The following is a 16384-nucleotide window of genomic DNA, read 5'->3' as shown; positions in this document are numbered from 1 at the left end:
AGGAGACTCTGTGATACGAAGACTAAGACACACCACATACTTAAAGAATCTAGATATGGAGATGCAAAAATGAATCCTTTGTTTAACTTCTGTTGAAATATTCAGGGAAGTACGTAGTTCATAGGTGTCCTTGTTTGGTATTTGCAGTGGTGATAAATTTAAGATTTTAAAAAAGATGTATGACTGTTTTGCCTGTATATATGTACAGCACCACTTGCATACGTGGTGCCCACAGATCAGAAGAGGGCCTCTGATCTTCCCAGAACTAGAGTTGTGGATGGGTCTTCTGCAAGAGCAGCAAGTGCTCTTAAGTGCTGAACCTTCTCTGCAGTTCTCTCAGTGCAATATATTTTTATTTTTATAAGTGGTGCTTATACTGGTAAGTTTTTATTGTCAGTTTAACATAAATTAGTCAAGTAGGAAGAAGGATCCTCAATTGGGGATTGCATAGATTAGACTGGCCTGTGGGCATGTCTGTGGGGCATTTTCTGGATGGTTGATTAATGTAGGAAGACCCAACCTACTGAGTATTATGTCTCTAGGCAGGTGGTTATTTGCTGGATTAAAAAATCATGAGCCAGAGAGAGAGCTCTTGAGTAAGGGTCAGTAAGAGCTTTCCTTCTGGGCTCCTGCTTTGAGGTCTGGCTTCCCTCCCAGCTGGGCTGTGACCAGGAAGTATAAGATGAACTAACACCTTTCCTCAACAAGCTGCTTTAGGTTTTGATGTTTATCACAACAACAGGAAGCCATTTAGGACAGTCAAGAAAGGATAGCACTGATAAGAACTTTTTGTTTCTGCCTGTTAATTATGTCTTCTGTTTAGCAGTATGGCCCTTTGTTCAACTTGTATCTTTATGGTTTCTTTTGGAGTAGGACATCTTTCCTTACAATTTTTTTTTACTTCCCCCCCCCCCAAAATTAAGCTAAATAACTGCTAACAGAATTGTTCACAGTGCCACTTTAGATATAAAGGCATACACACTGCTGGGAACCTATCATAATCTTCATAACAAGACAAGAGATTCAGAATTTCAAAGCTAATTTCATAAATAGTCTGAGCACCCAGATTGAATATTAATACTGCAGTAGAAAGGATGCATGCAGAAAGCATCATTAAAAGTGATATATTATTTAACTGTGTGTGTGAGAGAGAATGAGAGAGAGAGAAAGAGAGAGAGAAAGTAACTTTGCCATGTGTGCAGGTGGAGACAGAAAAAGTGTGTCTGCACTCCTGGAGTTACCGGTGCTGTTGTGTCGCAGCATGGTTGCTGGGAACTGAACTCGGGTCTCCTGGCAGACCAGTATCAGCCTAACTCCTGAGCCATCTTTCTAGTTGACCAAAAGCATCTTTTGACTAGGTTTCTTAGACTACTCATTAAGCAAAATAATATTGAGGCTTAGAAAGTACAAAGTTGTGCATTCTTAATGTTAGACCTATATATTTGATTTATATATATCCTACCCTTGAATGTCAGTATTTTAGTGCAGCAATGAGATAGAAGAAAATGGCACTGATAGAAAATTCTTTTACAAAAAGCACAGAATACTTTTAAAAAAAAAAGAAAAAGGAAAAAGACACAAGAAGTCCAGGGAACAGGGAAATAGCTTAGTGAGTAAAAACACTTGACCTGAATTTTATTCTTGGAGCCTCCATCAAAAAATAATAAACAAACAAATAGATGTGATGGCAATTGAGCATCTGTAATCCCGTGGAGTTGGAAAAATCTGTACAGCAGCAGAAACAAGAGGGACCCTGCCTCAGCCAAGTGGAAGGTGAGAACTGGAAGGTGTCCTCTGACTTGTGCATGCCTGTAGTAGCACGTGTGTATGTATTCACACATATACACACATATACAGTTAACATACACGTACAGAAAGGCATAAGACTTTATAGTATATTAGTTTGCTATAAAAAGTGGTTGTGTGTGTGTGTGTGTGTGTGTGTACGTACTAGGTGGGGATTGACTTCAGGGCCTCCAACTTGCTGGTTGAGTGCTATGTCCCCAGATACTTGAATGTTTAAAATGGCATTTTGAATTAAAAAAGGAAAGGCATGAAAATGAAAGAACAGCCATATGTGTAGTTTTGGGGATATGTGTTTTAATGTTTTCTTTAGTTTTTAAGGTAGGAGAAAGATGGCCCATATGATACAGATCTTGAATGAGGTACTATATTTGAACCAAAAAGTAGGCAGTTGGAAACCATTTGAAAGTTTTGAACTAGACAGAAGTAAGGTATAACCCTAACCTTTCTTTGAAGTAGAATAGTTGCGGATGATATTTTAATGTATTAGTATCTCTTTCCAAATAGAAAAATTGGTGGTTTTCATTTTGAGAATTGGTATTTAATTACAGTAATGCAAATAGTTTATTGCAATATATTTTAAAACTTAGAATAGTCTTGTATTTCTAATATGTTCTGCATGAGCCTCTCCTGCTAAATTGTAATGGCATTTTGAGTTGAATCCTTTATTATGTTACTGGTACAAGAGGAGATAAGACTGATTTACTAATTATATATAATTATATTTACTTATATCAGTAGTATAAGTTCATATAAAATACCATTTAATTTAAGGACATAGGTAGTCATTACAAATATTACAGGAATAAATATTATAGGAGGTAATCTTTTTCTTCATATTTGTATTGTGAACATTACTTCTTGAGGATTCAGTAACTTATTTGATTGGGCAACATTGTGAAATATAATTCAGGCAATGGTGGTTTTTGTTTTTTTTACTGAAAGGGAACATGTTAACTTGGAAACTTAGGTAGTAAGCAGCAATTTTTTAAAAATTCGATTTATACTTAAAAGTATCTCTTAGTTAATAGTGACTTCACAATCGTGTGTGTTACTCAGTTTTATTATCTGTATAATTGGATGATTTCAGTAATCAGAATCTCTGTAAAGCAGTTATGGAAATTGGATGGTATAATTTGGAAAACCTAGCACAGAGCCTGGTATGGGGCTAGATACATTTTCTCCATTAGGAGTAGAATAAGTGGAGTACTACATGCTTTGGTTTCTCAAATTCAGTATGTCAAACAGTTTTAAGTAAAGATAAAAGGGAAGTTGATTTTGGTGAGTACCTGAAATCCAAGCGGTGGGGAGATTGAGGGTAGCTATTGATACAAGCAACATACAGGGACTTCATGGTCAGCCTGGGGACCCTGAGGAGTGAGATCCCATCTCAAGAGAAAACAAGCCAGTGTGGTGGTATATACTTGTAATCACAGCACTCAGGAGACTGAGGCAGGAGGATTACCTCTAATTTATTGTATCTGCAGTGCAAATTAGTTAAATTACTTACACAGAAGTATTTTTCTTTAGCATGCTTATAATTTTCCTTTCAGTCGTTAATGTCTCTTGTATTACTTTTCTCATTGCTGTCATCAAATACTTGACTGCAACTTATGCAATGAAGGGCTTATTTTGGCTCACAGTCCACAGTAGGGAGGAAAACGTGGTGGCAGGAATATAGAAGCAGCTGCTCATGTGTCCACAGGCAGGAAGCAGAAATTGTGCTCCCTCTTACCAGCCATGGGGTGGTGCTGCTCAAGAGTAGGGAGGGTCTTCTCAGTCCTGTCAAGTGCAGTCTTCAAGTTCTTCTTGTCTCATTCTATCCCTTGTAAGTTAGTAATCATTTGTTGCGTGAGTGAATTTTCCCCCCTCTTTTGTTTTCTCTTGTCCTGGGTATTTTTTATTATTTTGTCTTAATGACTATAAATTGTATGAAATTATTATCTTTTATAGTTCAGCAACAGTTGCATATCAGTGAAATGATTTAGTAGTAAAGTTCTGGTAGTCTTGCAGTCTTGCTTTATCTATCTGATCTTATTTTTGGCCATATGTATCTTTAGCTACATTTTAAGAATTGTTAAATTTTTTATATTTGAGCCGGGCGGTGGTGGCGCACGCCTTTAATCCCAGCACTCGGGAGGCAGAGGCAGGCGGATCTCTGTGAGTTCGAGAGCTAGTTCCGGGACAGGCACCAAAGCTACAGAGAAACCCTGCCTCGAAAAACCAAAAAAAAAAAAAAAAAAATTTTATATTTGAGCCAGCATTTTGCCTGGGCTGGTCTTGGGAACTTAATAACCCTCTTGCCTTTGCATCCTGAATGCTGGGATTTTAGATATATGCTGTCACACCTGACTTAAGTCTTTTTATTTTCCCTAGTACTGGGGATTGAACCTCAGGGCCTTGTGCATGTTAAGATCCCCACCACCAGGTTGTATCACCAATCCCTTGCATATTCTTTAGTCCTGGCCTTGAACTTATAGCATGTCATGTATTACAGGCCTGTGCTACACATGCCCAACTTATTTTCATTTTCTTGATAGATTTCTGTAATGTCCAGCCGGCTCTGGCCTGCAATTCCCTAAGTATTACAGCCTGGCTAGCCTAGAACTTACCAGACTCTCGGTGCTGGGACTATAGGTGTGTACTAAGACCAATTTCTCTTTTTCATTTATGGAAATTCTACCCCTACCTCTGTGTTTCTATTATTACCTGGAGACTTTCTCGATTCATTATATCTGTGTACAGTATTAAGTTCCTGAAAGTCAGGTCTGATGACAGATAGCTATGATGTCTGTGATCCATGTACTTAGGAGGCTGAGGAAGATTGTGAATTTGAGGGCAGAATGGGCTGCATAAAAAAGTTCCAGGCCACCCAGGCTCCATAGACCCTATTTGTCAGAAACAAACCAGAAAGTGGAGTATAGTGTAACAAGTTCCTAAATAACATTGCTTGAATAATCCAGACTATGGTGATAATATCAATGGTCAAAGCAGATCCATTTTCATCTTTTTTACTACCTTCTTGAATTTGAACATATGATCAAATGATTGGACAATATCAGTACCAAGAGTAGACTTTAGTCTTAAAGTAGATGATGCATCTCTGTTGACCATGTGATTATTCCCCCCCCCCCATGAATGTTCATCTTAACAGCTTGAGCAAAAATTCCAGTTCCTTTATCACATTTCATGGTTTTAAAGTTTTGCTCACCAGTTTTTTTTTTTTTTTAAATATTTATTTATTTATTTTGTCTGTGTGTGTTTACAGACCAGAAGAGGGCAGAAGACCTCATTACATATGGTTGTGAGCCACCATGTGGTTGCCGGGAATTGAACTCATGACCTTTGGAAAAGCAGGCAATGCTCTTAACCACTGAGCCATTTCTCCAGCCCCTTGCTCACCAGTTTTATCTTGATGTCCAGATCACTATCCAGAAGGATGGTAATTTATGGTTTATTAAAACCTGAGAGAAAGCCGGGCGGTGGTGGCGCATGCCTTTAATCCCAGCACTCGGGAGGCAGAGGCAGGCGGATCTCTGTGAGTTCGAGGCCAGCCTGGTATACAAGAGCTACTTCCAGGACGGGAACCAAAAAAGCTACGGAGAAACCCTGTCTTGAAGAAAAAAAAAAAAAAAAACCTGAGAGAAAAACACGATCTGGAGGGAGAGAATCTTGAGCTAGATGTTCTTACCTTCTGTCTACAGCAAGCAGCCTTTTCACTCTATGATCTCTTAAGATCGGTTGTGTTTTTTTCCCTATGTCCCCCTTCCCTTTTATTTCAGTGTATTAGATTTTAAAATTTTGAGTCAAGTTCTCACTTCATAGCCCAGCCTGGCCCTTGAACTTCTACATTATCCCCCAGTGCTAACAAAATAGGCATATACCAGTCATACTGTGGGATTTTAGAGGTTTTTGTTTGTTTTTACATTGCTCTCTTTGTCTTTTACGGTATGGTTTATGTGCTTACAAAGCTTTATTTAACATTTCTCTTTCAAAAGTCATAGTAGTTTTGGTGCTCAGTGTTTTTGCCCACATTCTGCACTGATGACTTTATATTGGCTGTAATCATTTCGGTTTAGTTGAGAATTTAGTAGTTTTCTTGGGGCGGGGGCCGGGGAGCATCTTCCAAATCTTGCTCCCAAAATGTTCATACCCCTAAATTACAGACCTGCATGTTCAGTTGTTGGCCAGGCACCTTTGTGTACATCTGCAATGCTGGCGTTGGTATATTTCTAGTCACTTGAACTACTTTGATTTCTTGATTTTGCTTTTTTGTTTGTTTGTTTGGTTGGTTGGTTTTGGTTCTTCGGATAAGATTTAATTTTCTCATCTAATTTTTTTCTTCCATTGTGCCCAGGTTCTCTTAGGTGCACTTCCCTCTTTTTATCATTACCTTTATAAGTTGTACATTATTGTGTGTCTGTACTAATAAGTTATCTTGTTTTCCCAGTTTTTGTATTCTTCTGTGGTATTCCTATAATGTTATTCCCATTGTGATGTTACTTATTAATTCCTTTTTGCCTATAGAATTGAGAGCTGGACTTTTAGCCTGACAAGAATAGGAAGAAGATTGGAGAAGAATCTGGGTTTGATGTTTTACTCTCTTAAGTTTAGGGAAATGAAGCTAAGTTATTGGTCAAAGATCTCTATGTGATCACAAATTTGGATATCTTACTGTTGGTACTCATCCTAGGTGAAATGCACTGGGTCGTAGTATCCCTGTGGGTTTAGGTTTAACTTTTAGGTGCCCCCCCTTTTCTTTTTAAAGGTACTGTCTCACTTTGTAGGCCATGGTCTAGAACTTGCTGTGATATAGTCCAGCTGGTCTTGAACATGTAGTCATCCTGCCTCAGTTTAAACTGCTTAGTACTATAGGCATGTATCATCATGCCTGGCTCATTCACCTTAAGAAAAAAACAAAACAAAACAAAGGAACTCTGAATAGTTACTTTTGCTTGTTTGTTTGTTTGTTTGTTTTTTATCTACTACTTGTATGTCTTCCTTCTCAGAACCAATCCCAACAAAGAACATTGTTTAAAATTCTGGTTTGGTTTAAATGATGTTCATGATATGCATTTCTTCAATTCTGTTTATAGGAAGGACCATTAAGACCTGTTCTTGAGTATATTGATCTGGTCAGCAGTGATGATGAAGAGCCTAGCACCTCTCATAGTGATGTAAGTACATTACATTTGATTTAAACTTTTTCACTTGTGTCAGTTAAGAGTTTTTTGTTTTTTTCTGAAGAGTGAGGAAAGCAATAATAACTGTGTTTAAGAGCATCAGTGCTCTAGAAAATGTTCATTTCTGTCAGGATGGACAAGCATAGTTAGTTCAAGGAGTCTTTCACTTCTTCAGTTCTTAAATTTGTAGGAAACTTAACACTGGAGAGAAATAACTGATAAAAAGGGAATTGTAATTAAAAACCACAAGCTTTTTGCTCACCTCCACCCCCTTCTTTCTTATAACTCTCTTCTGGTATTTATACGGCTGAATTCTTAACTTTTTGAACTATGTGGCCAGAGAAAATTTGTCTTGGGAGAAAAGAAGTGGGAAGATCTTTCAGGAAATGGAATGTGGAGACTTAGAGCCGATAAATGATTCCAGTCTTCTCTCCTTTTATCCTTTCCTCTCCCCATCCTTAGAACTGGTACATGTGACCTGCTGCTTGTAGGGTTGACCTTTAAACCGATGCCATACTCTAAGAGTTGAATTCCTTGAACCTTCATGGCAATGTTGGCTTCCATTTGTTACTACTTAGCCCAAATTTCTGTTAATGAACTTTTCTTGATTAGAGAGAGAATTCCTAGTTCTTGCTTGCTTGTGGTGACCAGAGCCTTCTTGTTTTATGACATAGGGACTTGAGACTTGGATCTGTGATCAGAATGGCTCAGTTTGAGATTTCTCTCACTTCATCTTAGCCCTTGCATTGTGTTGCTTTATTTATTTATTTACAATTCAAATGAGAATTAGTCCTGCCTCACAGGATTGTCTTGGGGATGAAATGAAAAAGTAAATATATAAGTTCCTTAAAACTACAAATATAAAGCAGAAATATACAACCGGAAGGTTATTCATGGGGAGTTAAGAAAAAAATCTTAAGGCAATTTACAATGACCCCACTTGAGGGAATTAAAATTTTTTTTCCATTTCAGTAGTACTCTATTCAAGTTTTCTCCGCCATCATCTTCCCCTTGCTGTCTTTTATATACTGAACAGATGTTTTTTCTTTTATTAGTTGTTAATACAAGTGTCCTTACTGCAGCATCTTATCTTAGCCTGGGATTAAGCAAGAGAGTAAATTAAGTACTACTTTGAACTGAAATTTTTGTTTGGTGTGTGTGTATGTGTGTGTATACACGTCTGTATGGATGTGTGCAAATGTATGTGCAGGTGCAAGAACACAATGTGAAGGCCAGAGGCTAACATCAGGGTTCTTCTTCAGTTGCTTTCTACCTTACTTATTTTACTTTATTTTTGAGGAGCTCTTAATGAACCTGGAGCTGGCTGATTGACTGCACTGTCTGGCCAGTGCATTTGGGATTTGCTTGTGAACATTTCCCCAGTGCTAGAACTACAGATGTCCAGTTGCATGCCTTGCTTTTATGTGGATACTAGGCATCTAAACTCAGGTCCTCATATTTGTGTGACAAGCACTTTACATTCTAAACCATCTCCCAACTCCAAAATGATTGTATTTTTATCATGACTTTTTTTTTACGTTCAACATTAATGCTTATTGTTTTAATGGGGTCAAAATGAATCCTGTGCATTTGTCTTCTGTTTTCTTTTGCCGACCTATAGTGGATTGTTTCTGTCATTCTTATTTATAATAATATAAAATTTGAATTCTACTTACTGGACATGCATCTCTGCACTTGAAAGTTAACATATTAAAAGCATATTTTTTTTCTTCCTTGGTTTTCTTGTTCATGTGGATAACCCAGAGAATGCCTGAATCTAAGGTGCCACCCTCTGAGAATCATCGCCCAGAAATGTGCTCTAGCTGCAGTGTTCCTCTTCCCATTGGAGACAGCAGCTCCTCCTCTGGGAGTTGTGCCAACAGTCCACAAAGAATAGTTTCTCAACCTTCTTCTGTTGAGAATCAATTGGAGAACCAGAAAAATGATCAAAATAATTCAGATATTAATATCTCTGAAACAGAGACACTTAAATCACAAAACAGTCAGACTCTACCTTCATCATCACTGCTGGTCCCCCAAGAGTCTTTGGCTTTTTCTGAGGTCAAAGAAGATTTACCTATCACGATGTCTTCAGCTTCACAGAATGGACAGGATGCCATCCTGTATCTCCAGACACAAGTGGCTGAGATGTCCAGAGTCATACGTGATCTGCAGTCCAGGAGTTGTTTTAGATTTCATCATTCTAGGTCAAGTGAGAACTCGTCAGTTCCTTGGGATATGTCCACCTCTAAGGAGGACGGCTTATCTACAGTTGAAGAAGAGGCTGATTGCAAATCTCCATCAGCTGATGACAAAGGGCAGCCAACTGACCCCATGCAATCTAGTTTCACGGGTCTTTTGAAGAGAATGGAACAAAGAGGTGTTATAAAGAGGGTGACATTACAGTCTGAAACCGAAACATGTGAGGGGAAGCCTGATTGGATGACCTCTAAAAAACGTTTGGTTCCTCCATTGCATCCACTTTTGAGAATTGCCACCACTGAAGTTTTTAAAGACCCTGCTGATTGCCATCCTTCTTCCTTCATGGGACATAGAGTATATCCTGTGGCCAAGGACACATCTCCTTTCCAGCCAAATCCACCAGCTGAGGGACCCATTATAGATGTACTAGAACATAGCAAAAGAGGAAACACGACATCTCCTTTAGACTCTACCTCAAAAGAAATGGAGGTCATGGGTTGTAGGTTCTACCACGCTGCTTCCATTGCAGCCCGAGCTGCCAGCTATATGGCCTATATGACTCAGTATCAGCGTAAACTCTGGGAAGACATGGAAGATCTGGTTCATGATCCAGAGTTTGATCGTGGAAAAGCAAGGTGTATAATATCGGATGGCATGGATGCAGGACTTTGGCAGCTTTGTACCACCAGGGACATAATGGACTCTGTAGTCAGAGTTATGGCCATGGCAGTAGACTATAGAAGACAGGCCTGGCTTCGACTCACATCTCTCACTAAGAAAACCCAGGAGAAGATCTTACACTTGCCCTTTGATGGTACATCTCTTTTTGGACAAGATGTGAATGCTATTGTTGCAGAAGACAATAGTATTAAAGAAAATGAATATAAAGATCACAATAAATACTATACTCAGCATCGATACTTTTATAGTCACGATCAGAAAGCACATTATCACAACAGAGGGTACTCCAAAGGGGATTGGTACAAACCCCGGAATCACCCTTATAGATATAGAAAAAAGGGAGACTCTCCAGAGCGACATGGGTATAAAAATTAATACTCTGGATGTTTAGCAGATTAGCCTTCCAAGATCCTACTTTACCTGTTTTTCCCCAGGTTGGGGTCATCTCAAAAAATGAGTGCATGTCTGGAATAATCACAGCTGATGTTTGAGTTCTAGACTTTTGGAATGAAGTTTATAATAAAAAGACTTAAGCTTTGTTGGCCAAATGGAGACTTTGCTCTAAAGAGTATTGGACAGGGGTTTACCCATTATTTTTGTTCCAAAATAAGTCCAGAGAAGGGTACTCAGGAATCTGAATCTTCTGGAATTAAAAGAAAACATGTAGATTCATGCCTCAGGAAAATCTTGTTGGTAAACTGAGGACTAGCAGATTTTGGATCTGGAAACAATTTGCTACTAGATCAGTGTTTACTAAGACTGAAGTGCAAAACCTTCATTTTTAGATCACCAGTGCTTCTGGAACTTCAGGCTTCAGCTTGATGGGTCATCAAAAAGTGGTAGATGTGTTACAGCCCCTTTGTTAAGATTATCAGCTCACCATAGTTCATACAGTTATCAGTCATGAAGCTATATGTCTGCTGGAATTCCTTAAAATTTTTGCCAAATCCAGTTTACTTCCAACTGGGATGATTAAATGTCACAGGTCTACTTTTGGACTCAAAGTGGAAAAAGTATTTTCCTACCTGTAACATGACTGTAGAAAAGTTAAACTCTTCATCCTGACTGAAGGCTACCACACCATCACTGCTCATAACGCTGCATGTGGGATAGCTTTCATTGCCATCAATCCTTGTAGTCTTTGACTTACCACCTGTGAGACTCAGGCGTGAAAGTGGGCCTTCCAGTGAGACGGCCTTCTTAAACCTGTTTTCTAAGCAGTTGGTTCTTTTGAGCTTGATAGTGCATTACATTCTCAGTACAATAGACAAATGCATCGTCATGGCCCTGGAAATACAGAATATTATTCCCATCATCCAGGCATGCAAATCTGAACTCTTTAAGAGCAAGAATTCCAAACATGCCTGACAATCTGGTCTCTTGAAGTAAAGAGGGATGACATTAGTCTAGACTTCCTTGAGAAATCCCTGATACGTAAAGTGTGATTGGGTGTTTTCAAGATACACAGCTGTTTCTGAATATAGATGATAATACTTCTTATTGAATTCTTGAAAGGTTGGAATCAACACTTGAGTGATGTGTTCTTGGTTGACTTAATTTGTCGTGTAATCCAACTGGACTAACTCTAAGAGATGATTTACATTTTGCTCCCAATAATAACGCTCCACCTTTCTGGAGCTGGCAGCAGATACCTCAGTTATGTTAGTGTCCCACAGTATCATCTCTCTAATCTCAAGGCAATGGCTGTATAATATACCAGCCCCTATGTCCTTGTCTTCACAGCATGACTTTTAAAGTAGAAAGTGTCAAGTTTGAGGTTTGAACACTTCACCTAATGTAACTTGGCAGCCAAAAAATAATTTTTTCATAAATGTAATTATGTAACGTCTTGGATGTTCAAACACCTGCTTTTTCTTTATTTTTAATCTGCTTGATCAAAATGTTTTAAGTATACTATTAGTAGAATATAGCACTGTCTTATGGGTTTATGTGATTTCTGTTTCTTACCATGATTCTTACATCATAGTGGTTGACATTTTCTGTGATGCTAACCTCTTTGTAAGTCATTAGACAATGCCTTCTTCCTTTCATACCCATAGCCAGCACTCTGCTTAATCTACATTTCTTTGTCTTACTACATAGAACTTGATATGTAGACCAGGCTGGCCTTGGACCCATAGCGATCAGCTTAGCTCTGCCTCCAAATAAAGGCCCGGCTGACACTTCTCATTTGTGCATATAGATTGAAGGCATGGATTTCACAGCTTGTATAAAGTTACTTTGTCAGATCATTTTAGGGTACTGTATTGGACCTATTTGTGTTCTTTGTAGATTAAACCTGAACTAGTTATCAAGCATTTAGCAAATTTAACCAAATTGTATCTAGGGTTAATATTTAACTTACTTTTCTGTATCGTCAACAACATTTTACTTTGACTTCCTTAAGTTCGTTCCAGGGCTCTCTAAAGTGTCTCTCAGATGAGCTCCAGAAAAAACAGACTTTTGTAGCTCACAGCGAATTCTATACAAAGGCGTAGACTCAAGCCCCTACCGGTAGCAGTGCAGTTTCTTCTGAGAAAGGAGTAGCCACTCAGACGGCACTGAGGAAAGGGTGCACGCAGCTTTGTGCGGTGTTTCTGACTAGTTTAGGTTACTGCAGATGTTCCTCCCTTTCCATCTTGCCCTGAATTAGATGCTACATAGCACATATGATTTGATATACTCCTGTTGTTCAAAAACGGAACAAAAATAAATAATGCTTAAAGACGTGTTCTTAGAAACTGTTTTGGCATTCCCACCTAATTTATTTATACCGATTATTGCTTTAAATCATAGTAGACAGCAACATAAAAAGCACATGAAATTTAGCACTTTAATAATTTTCACATTATTATACACTGTTAAATATGTTCAGGACAGCCCTACTATTTATCTTAGATGTTTAAGCTATTTCTTAATGAAATACATTGCTTGACTACTAATTGTTAAGTCCAAGCAACTCCAAAGGACTCAATTTTCCTGAAAGTGAAGAGTGTCAGGAAATCACCAGATTAGTGATTAAACAGACAAACTAAAAAAGTATTTGGCCCTTGAGTCGTTTGTGGACAGAGTATGGTAGGGTGGGAGCTCTCTTAGCTATAGCTACTTGATTCAGAACTATTCCAACATCTTTTACCTGTTTATCTTTTTTTTTTTTTTTTTTAACTCTGGCAAACTTGAATGATTATGATGGTGTTATAAAAGTTGGTACTTGGTGTAGTGAGACAACCCCAGTAGACAGTACAGTAGAATATAGCATTTAGATTTAACCAGCTAAATATCTAGATTGTGTCTGCAGAGCCTGCAGCAGAATTTCCTATTAGGTGGAGTGAGAATATCACTAGCTTTTGTAGATACTTTGGAGTACTTAAAAGTTCCATGATTTGATTTTCTCGAAAGGGATGTGTTTAGTGATCCTTTCCTTCAAAATGTCCTTTATTGACTAGACGTAAGATGTATTTGAAGACAATATGGTTTTTTGTAGTTACTGTGTATAGAGAAATACTATTTCCATTTATTGTTATATAAAGTGCCTTTTTAAATTTCATTCTTATGTTTAAGACCTAACCTTCGATGTGGTGTTCATGTGACTTCATCACAGTGATTTACCTAGTTTATTATCTTTATTATCTGTACAATTGCACTATTTCCATGTACTTCTGAATGCTAATTTGTTTTTTTTATAGCACTGTTACTAATTTCAGAAGGTTATAGAATAAATCTCCCTCTTTATTTAATTAATGTCACAGAAGTTCTTTTTAGGTTTTAATGATTGGTTTCTAGACATAAAAGTAGCTCTTTTTTTCTTTGTATATTCTAGATTTTCTGATTTAGTCATTTATCTCACATCTAACCTTGCTCATCATAGCCATAGTAAAACAACTTATATTTGCTTAATGGATGTGTTTATTGGGATAGAAACAGCAAGGTCATTTTAAACAGTAAAGTTGATGGCACTATATATTTATATATAGTAGTCTGTGGCAGCTTCCTTGTCAGTATAATTGTTTTTTTTTTCCTTTTTAAACTGGCAGCTTCTTTATTAGTATAACTGCATTTATTAGCCTTCAAAATGCTATTTTTGAGGGCAGCATATATTCTTTCAGGCTACTTTACTGCATTATACCTAAGTGACCTGATTGATAGCGTCCTTAAGGGCCTGACACATCCAGGATATATACCTCTCAGGTGTTGTAAACAAGGAGGTTGAAAAGACAAAGTCCAGAATTCCCTCTCACTGTAGAATTGGATACTGATAAGGGTAACAGAAAGGTTAGCCATACTCATCATTCTTGAAGTTCTAGTTCATTGGGATTCTGCTGAAGGCTTAGGATTATGGGTTAGATTCTTTTAGGAATAGAAGACTGCAATAATAATTTTTGTTCTTCAATGTGAGGCATATTTTGCCCCAGTTTTGCACTGTCCAGTTCCCCTGTTTTTGAAATTTACCCATATGTACTTAATGTTGATGGCTAGACCAATAACTAATTGTTACTGTGGATACATCTTATGCATGTCTTTCGGTTAGTCAGGTTGATTCTGTGTGGTTTTTAGTGGACATACAAACTAGACAGTTTTTTTTCACTTAAAACTTAAAGAAGTTATCAGTAAGTGAGTGTTGATTACTGTATTGAATGCAGATTTTCTTCATAATTAGCAAGTTTCATAAACCATTAAAATCTATGGAGTTTCCTTTCCTGGATGATTGAGAATGGTGTTTTATTAAATTCTTTTTCTCTTATTAGTGTAGTCCCATTTTTGTACTCCTGTGTCATTATTTATTTGACTTTATTATAATGCACTTTTGTATTACTTAAGATCTTACTACTGGAGTTTGTGTTCACTTCCTGTAGGATGTAGAGGTGGTCACAGTTCAGTTGTGTCTTGAGAGGGGCTTTAGGTAGCTTCTCAGGCTGCCCCATACATAATTTTCCTGCTTTCACCTCCTGGGGGTAGGGACTTCAGGGGAATGGCACCATGCTGGGCTTTTAGTCATGCCAGTCTTGCTAAGGGTTTTGATACTGATCTGTCTTTACCCAGAATCTCTTCCCAAGGAAGTCTGATTTTTCCCTTAATCTCTTTGATATTGAGATTTTGTATACTTAGCATAAATGTGTGTGCATGATGTGTGTGTGCGTGTGTGTGTGTAGCACATGGAGGCCAGAGGTTGATGTCAGGTGTCTTCCTTATTTACTTTTCATTTGTTTGTTTGTTTGTTTGAGATAGGGTCTTTTATTGAACTATGAGTTCACAGGATTAGCCAACCCAAGACTAGCTAGGCAGTGAGGTCCAGGAATTCTCCATCCCACCCCCACCTCATACTATATATATTACACATACATGCTATTGTGCTCAGCATTTTACATGGGTACTTGAGTCCTTGTACTTATGTGGCAAGCACTTTATCTATTGAATCCTTTATGCTCAAGTTTTCCTTCCGTCTCTCCCCCATTGCTTCCCTTCCCTCCCCAACTACCTCCCAATCCTATTTCATGTTCCTAAGTGCTGGAATTAGAAAGTGTGAGCCATTTTGTTCTACTAACCAAGATTTTGATGTTAATTTGTATATTTAAATGTCATTTAATTTGTATGTTTAATAGTCAAAAGCATTTGTCATAAGAATGTATTTAGTTTTTCTTAAAATCTTTAAAAAAATACAGAGGCCGAGAATATAGTTCAGTGAGAACAGTACTTGCCGAATGGGCAGAATGCCCTGGGATCAAATCCCAGTACTGCATCAACCAGTAATGGTATGTCTAAACCCAGCACTTAGGATGTAGGGGCAGGAGGATCAGAAGTTCAACATCTTTAGCTACTCTTTTGAGTTTGTGGCCCTCATGGTCTACATGAGACCCTGTCTCAAAAAGAAAGAAAAAATATTTTATAGCCAGTCCAGTCTCAGTTCTTCTTGAATCTTGAACTTTCCTTGTTTTTGTTTGGTTGGTTTTTTTTGTTTTTTGTTTTTTTGTAATGTCCCATTTAATGGCATTTTCTTAGTTCAGATGTATATATTTAATTGGTGGTGTTGTTGCTGTTGGTTTTGTCTTAGATACAGTGTCTCTATAGTTCAGGTTGGCTCTGACTTCAAGACAATTTCACCTCACTTTCCCAAGTACTGGGATTCCAGAAGTGAGCCATTGTATGTTCTTCACAGATGTAGTCTGTATATATTGTTAATGGTTAAATTTATTATCATAAAATTCATTTATAGTATAGCTCTGATATGTTTAAAGTCAACCAATCTTTGGGTTTTAAGGGCTTTACTAGTTTTACTAGTTTTTGTTTTTTTTTTTTTTTTGAGGGAGCTATTGCAGATGGTTTATTGGATTTTTCGAGGTTAGAGTTCTCAGGTTTCTTTTAGAACTTGGAAGACCTTAGATTTTGTTTTTGAATATTATAGTGTGTTTAGTATTCTTGCCTCTTCTCTTTAGTGTAAGTGAAAGTAAATGTATATTTGGTGATATTTTTTAAAAATTCAACTTTGACTGTAAATGCCTCAAGTATTGCTTTGTTAG

General features: G+C 37.6%; 1 protein-coding gene across 6 annotated transcripts in view; it reads left to right on the top strand.

Moving 5' to 3' along the window:
- The window catches only part of Znf451 (zinc finger protein 451), a 58087-nt gene that overhangs the window by 3129 nt on the left and 38574 nt on the right, over positions 1-16384 (top strand). For 5 of the 6 annotated variants that reach the window (XM_057794434.1, XM_057794438.1, XM_057794433.1 and 2 more), the window contains exon 3: positions 6900-6980. In XM_057794434.1, the coding sequence (XP_057650417.1) occupies positions 6900-6980 (81 nt within the window). Of the gene's footprint in view, positions 1-6899; positions 6981-8750; positions 14980-16384 lie in introns of those variants that run through there. The other variant, XM_057794439.1, reaches the window with a different exon arrangement.

This window comes from Chionomys nivalis, chromosome 19 (assembly GCF_950005125.1).
Source record: "Chionomys nivalis chromosome 19, mChiNiv1.1, whole genome shotgun sequence".
NCBI classification, from domain to species: domain Eukaryota; kingdom Metazoa; phylum Chordata; class Mammalia; order Rodentia; family Cricetidae; genus Chionomys; species Chionomys nivalis.
The sequence above is the reverse complement of the archived record's forward strand: the minus strand, read 5'-3'. Positions and strand labels throughout refer to the sequence as shown.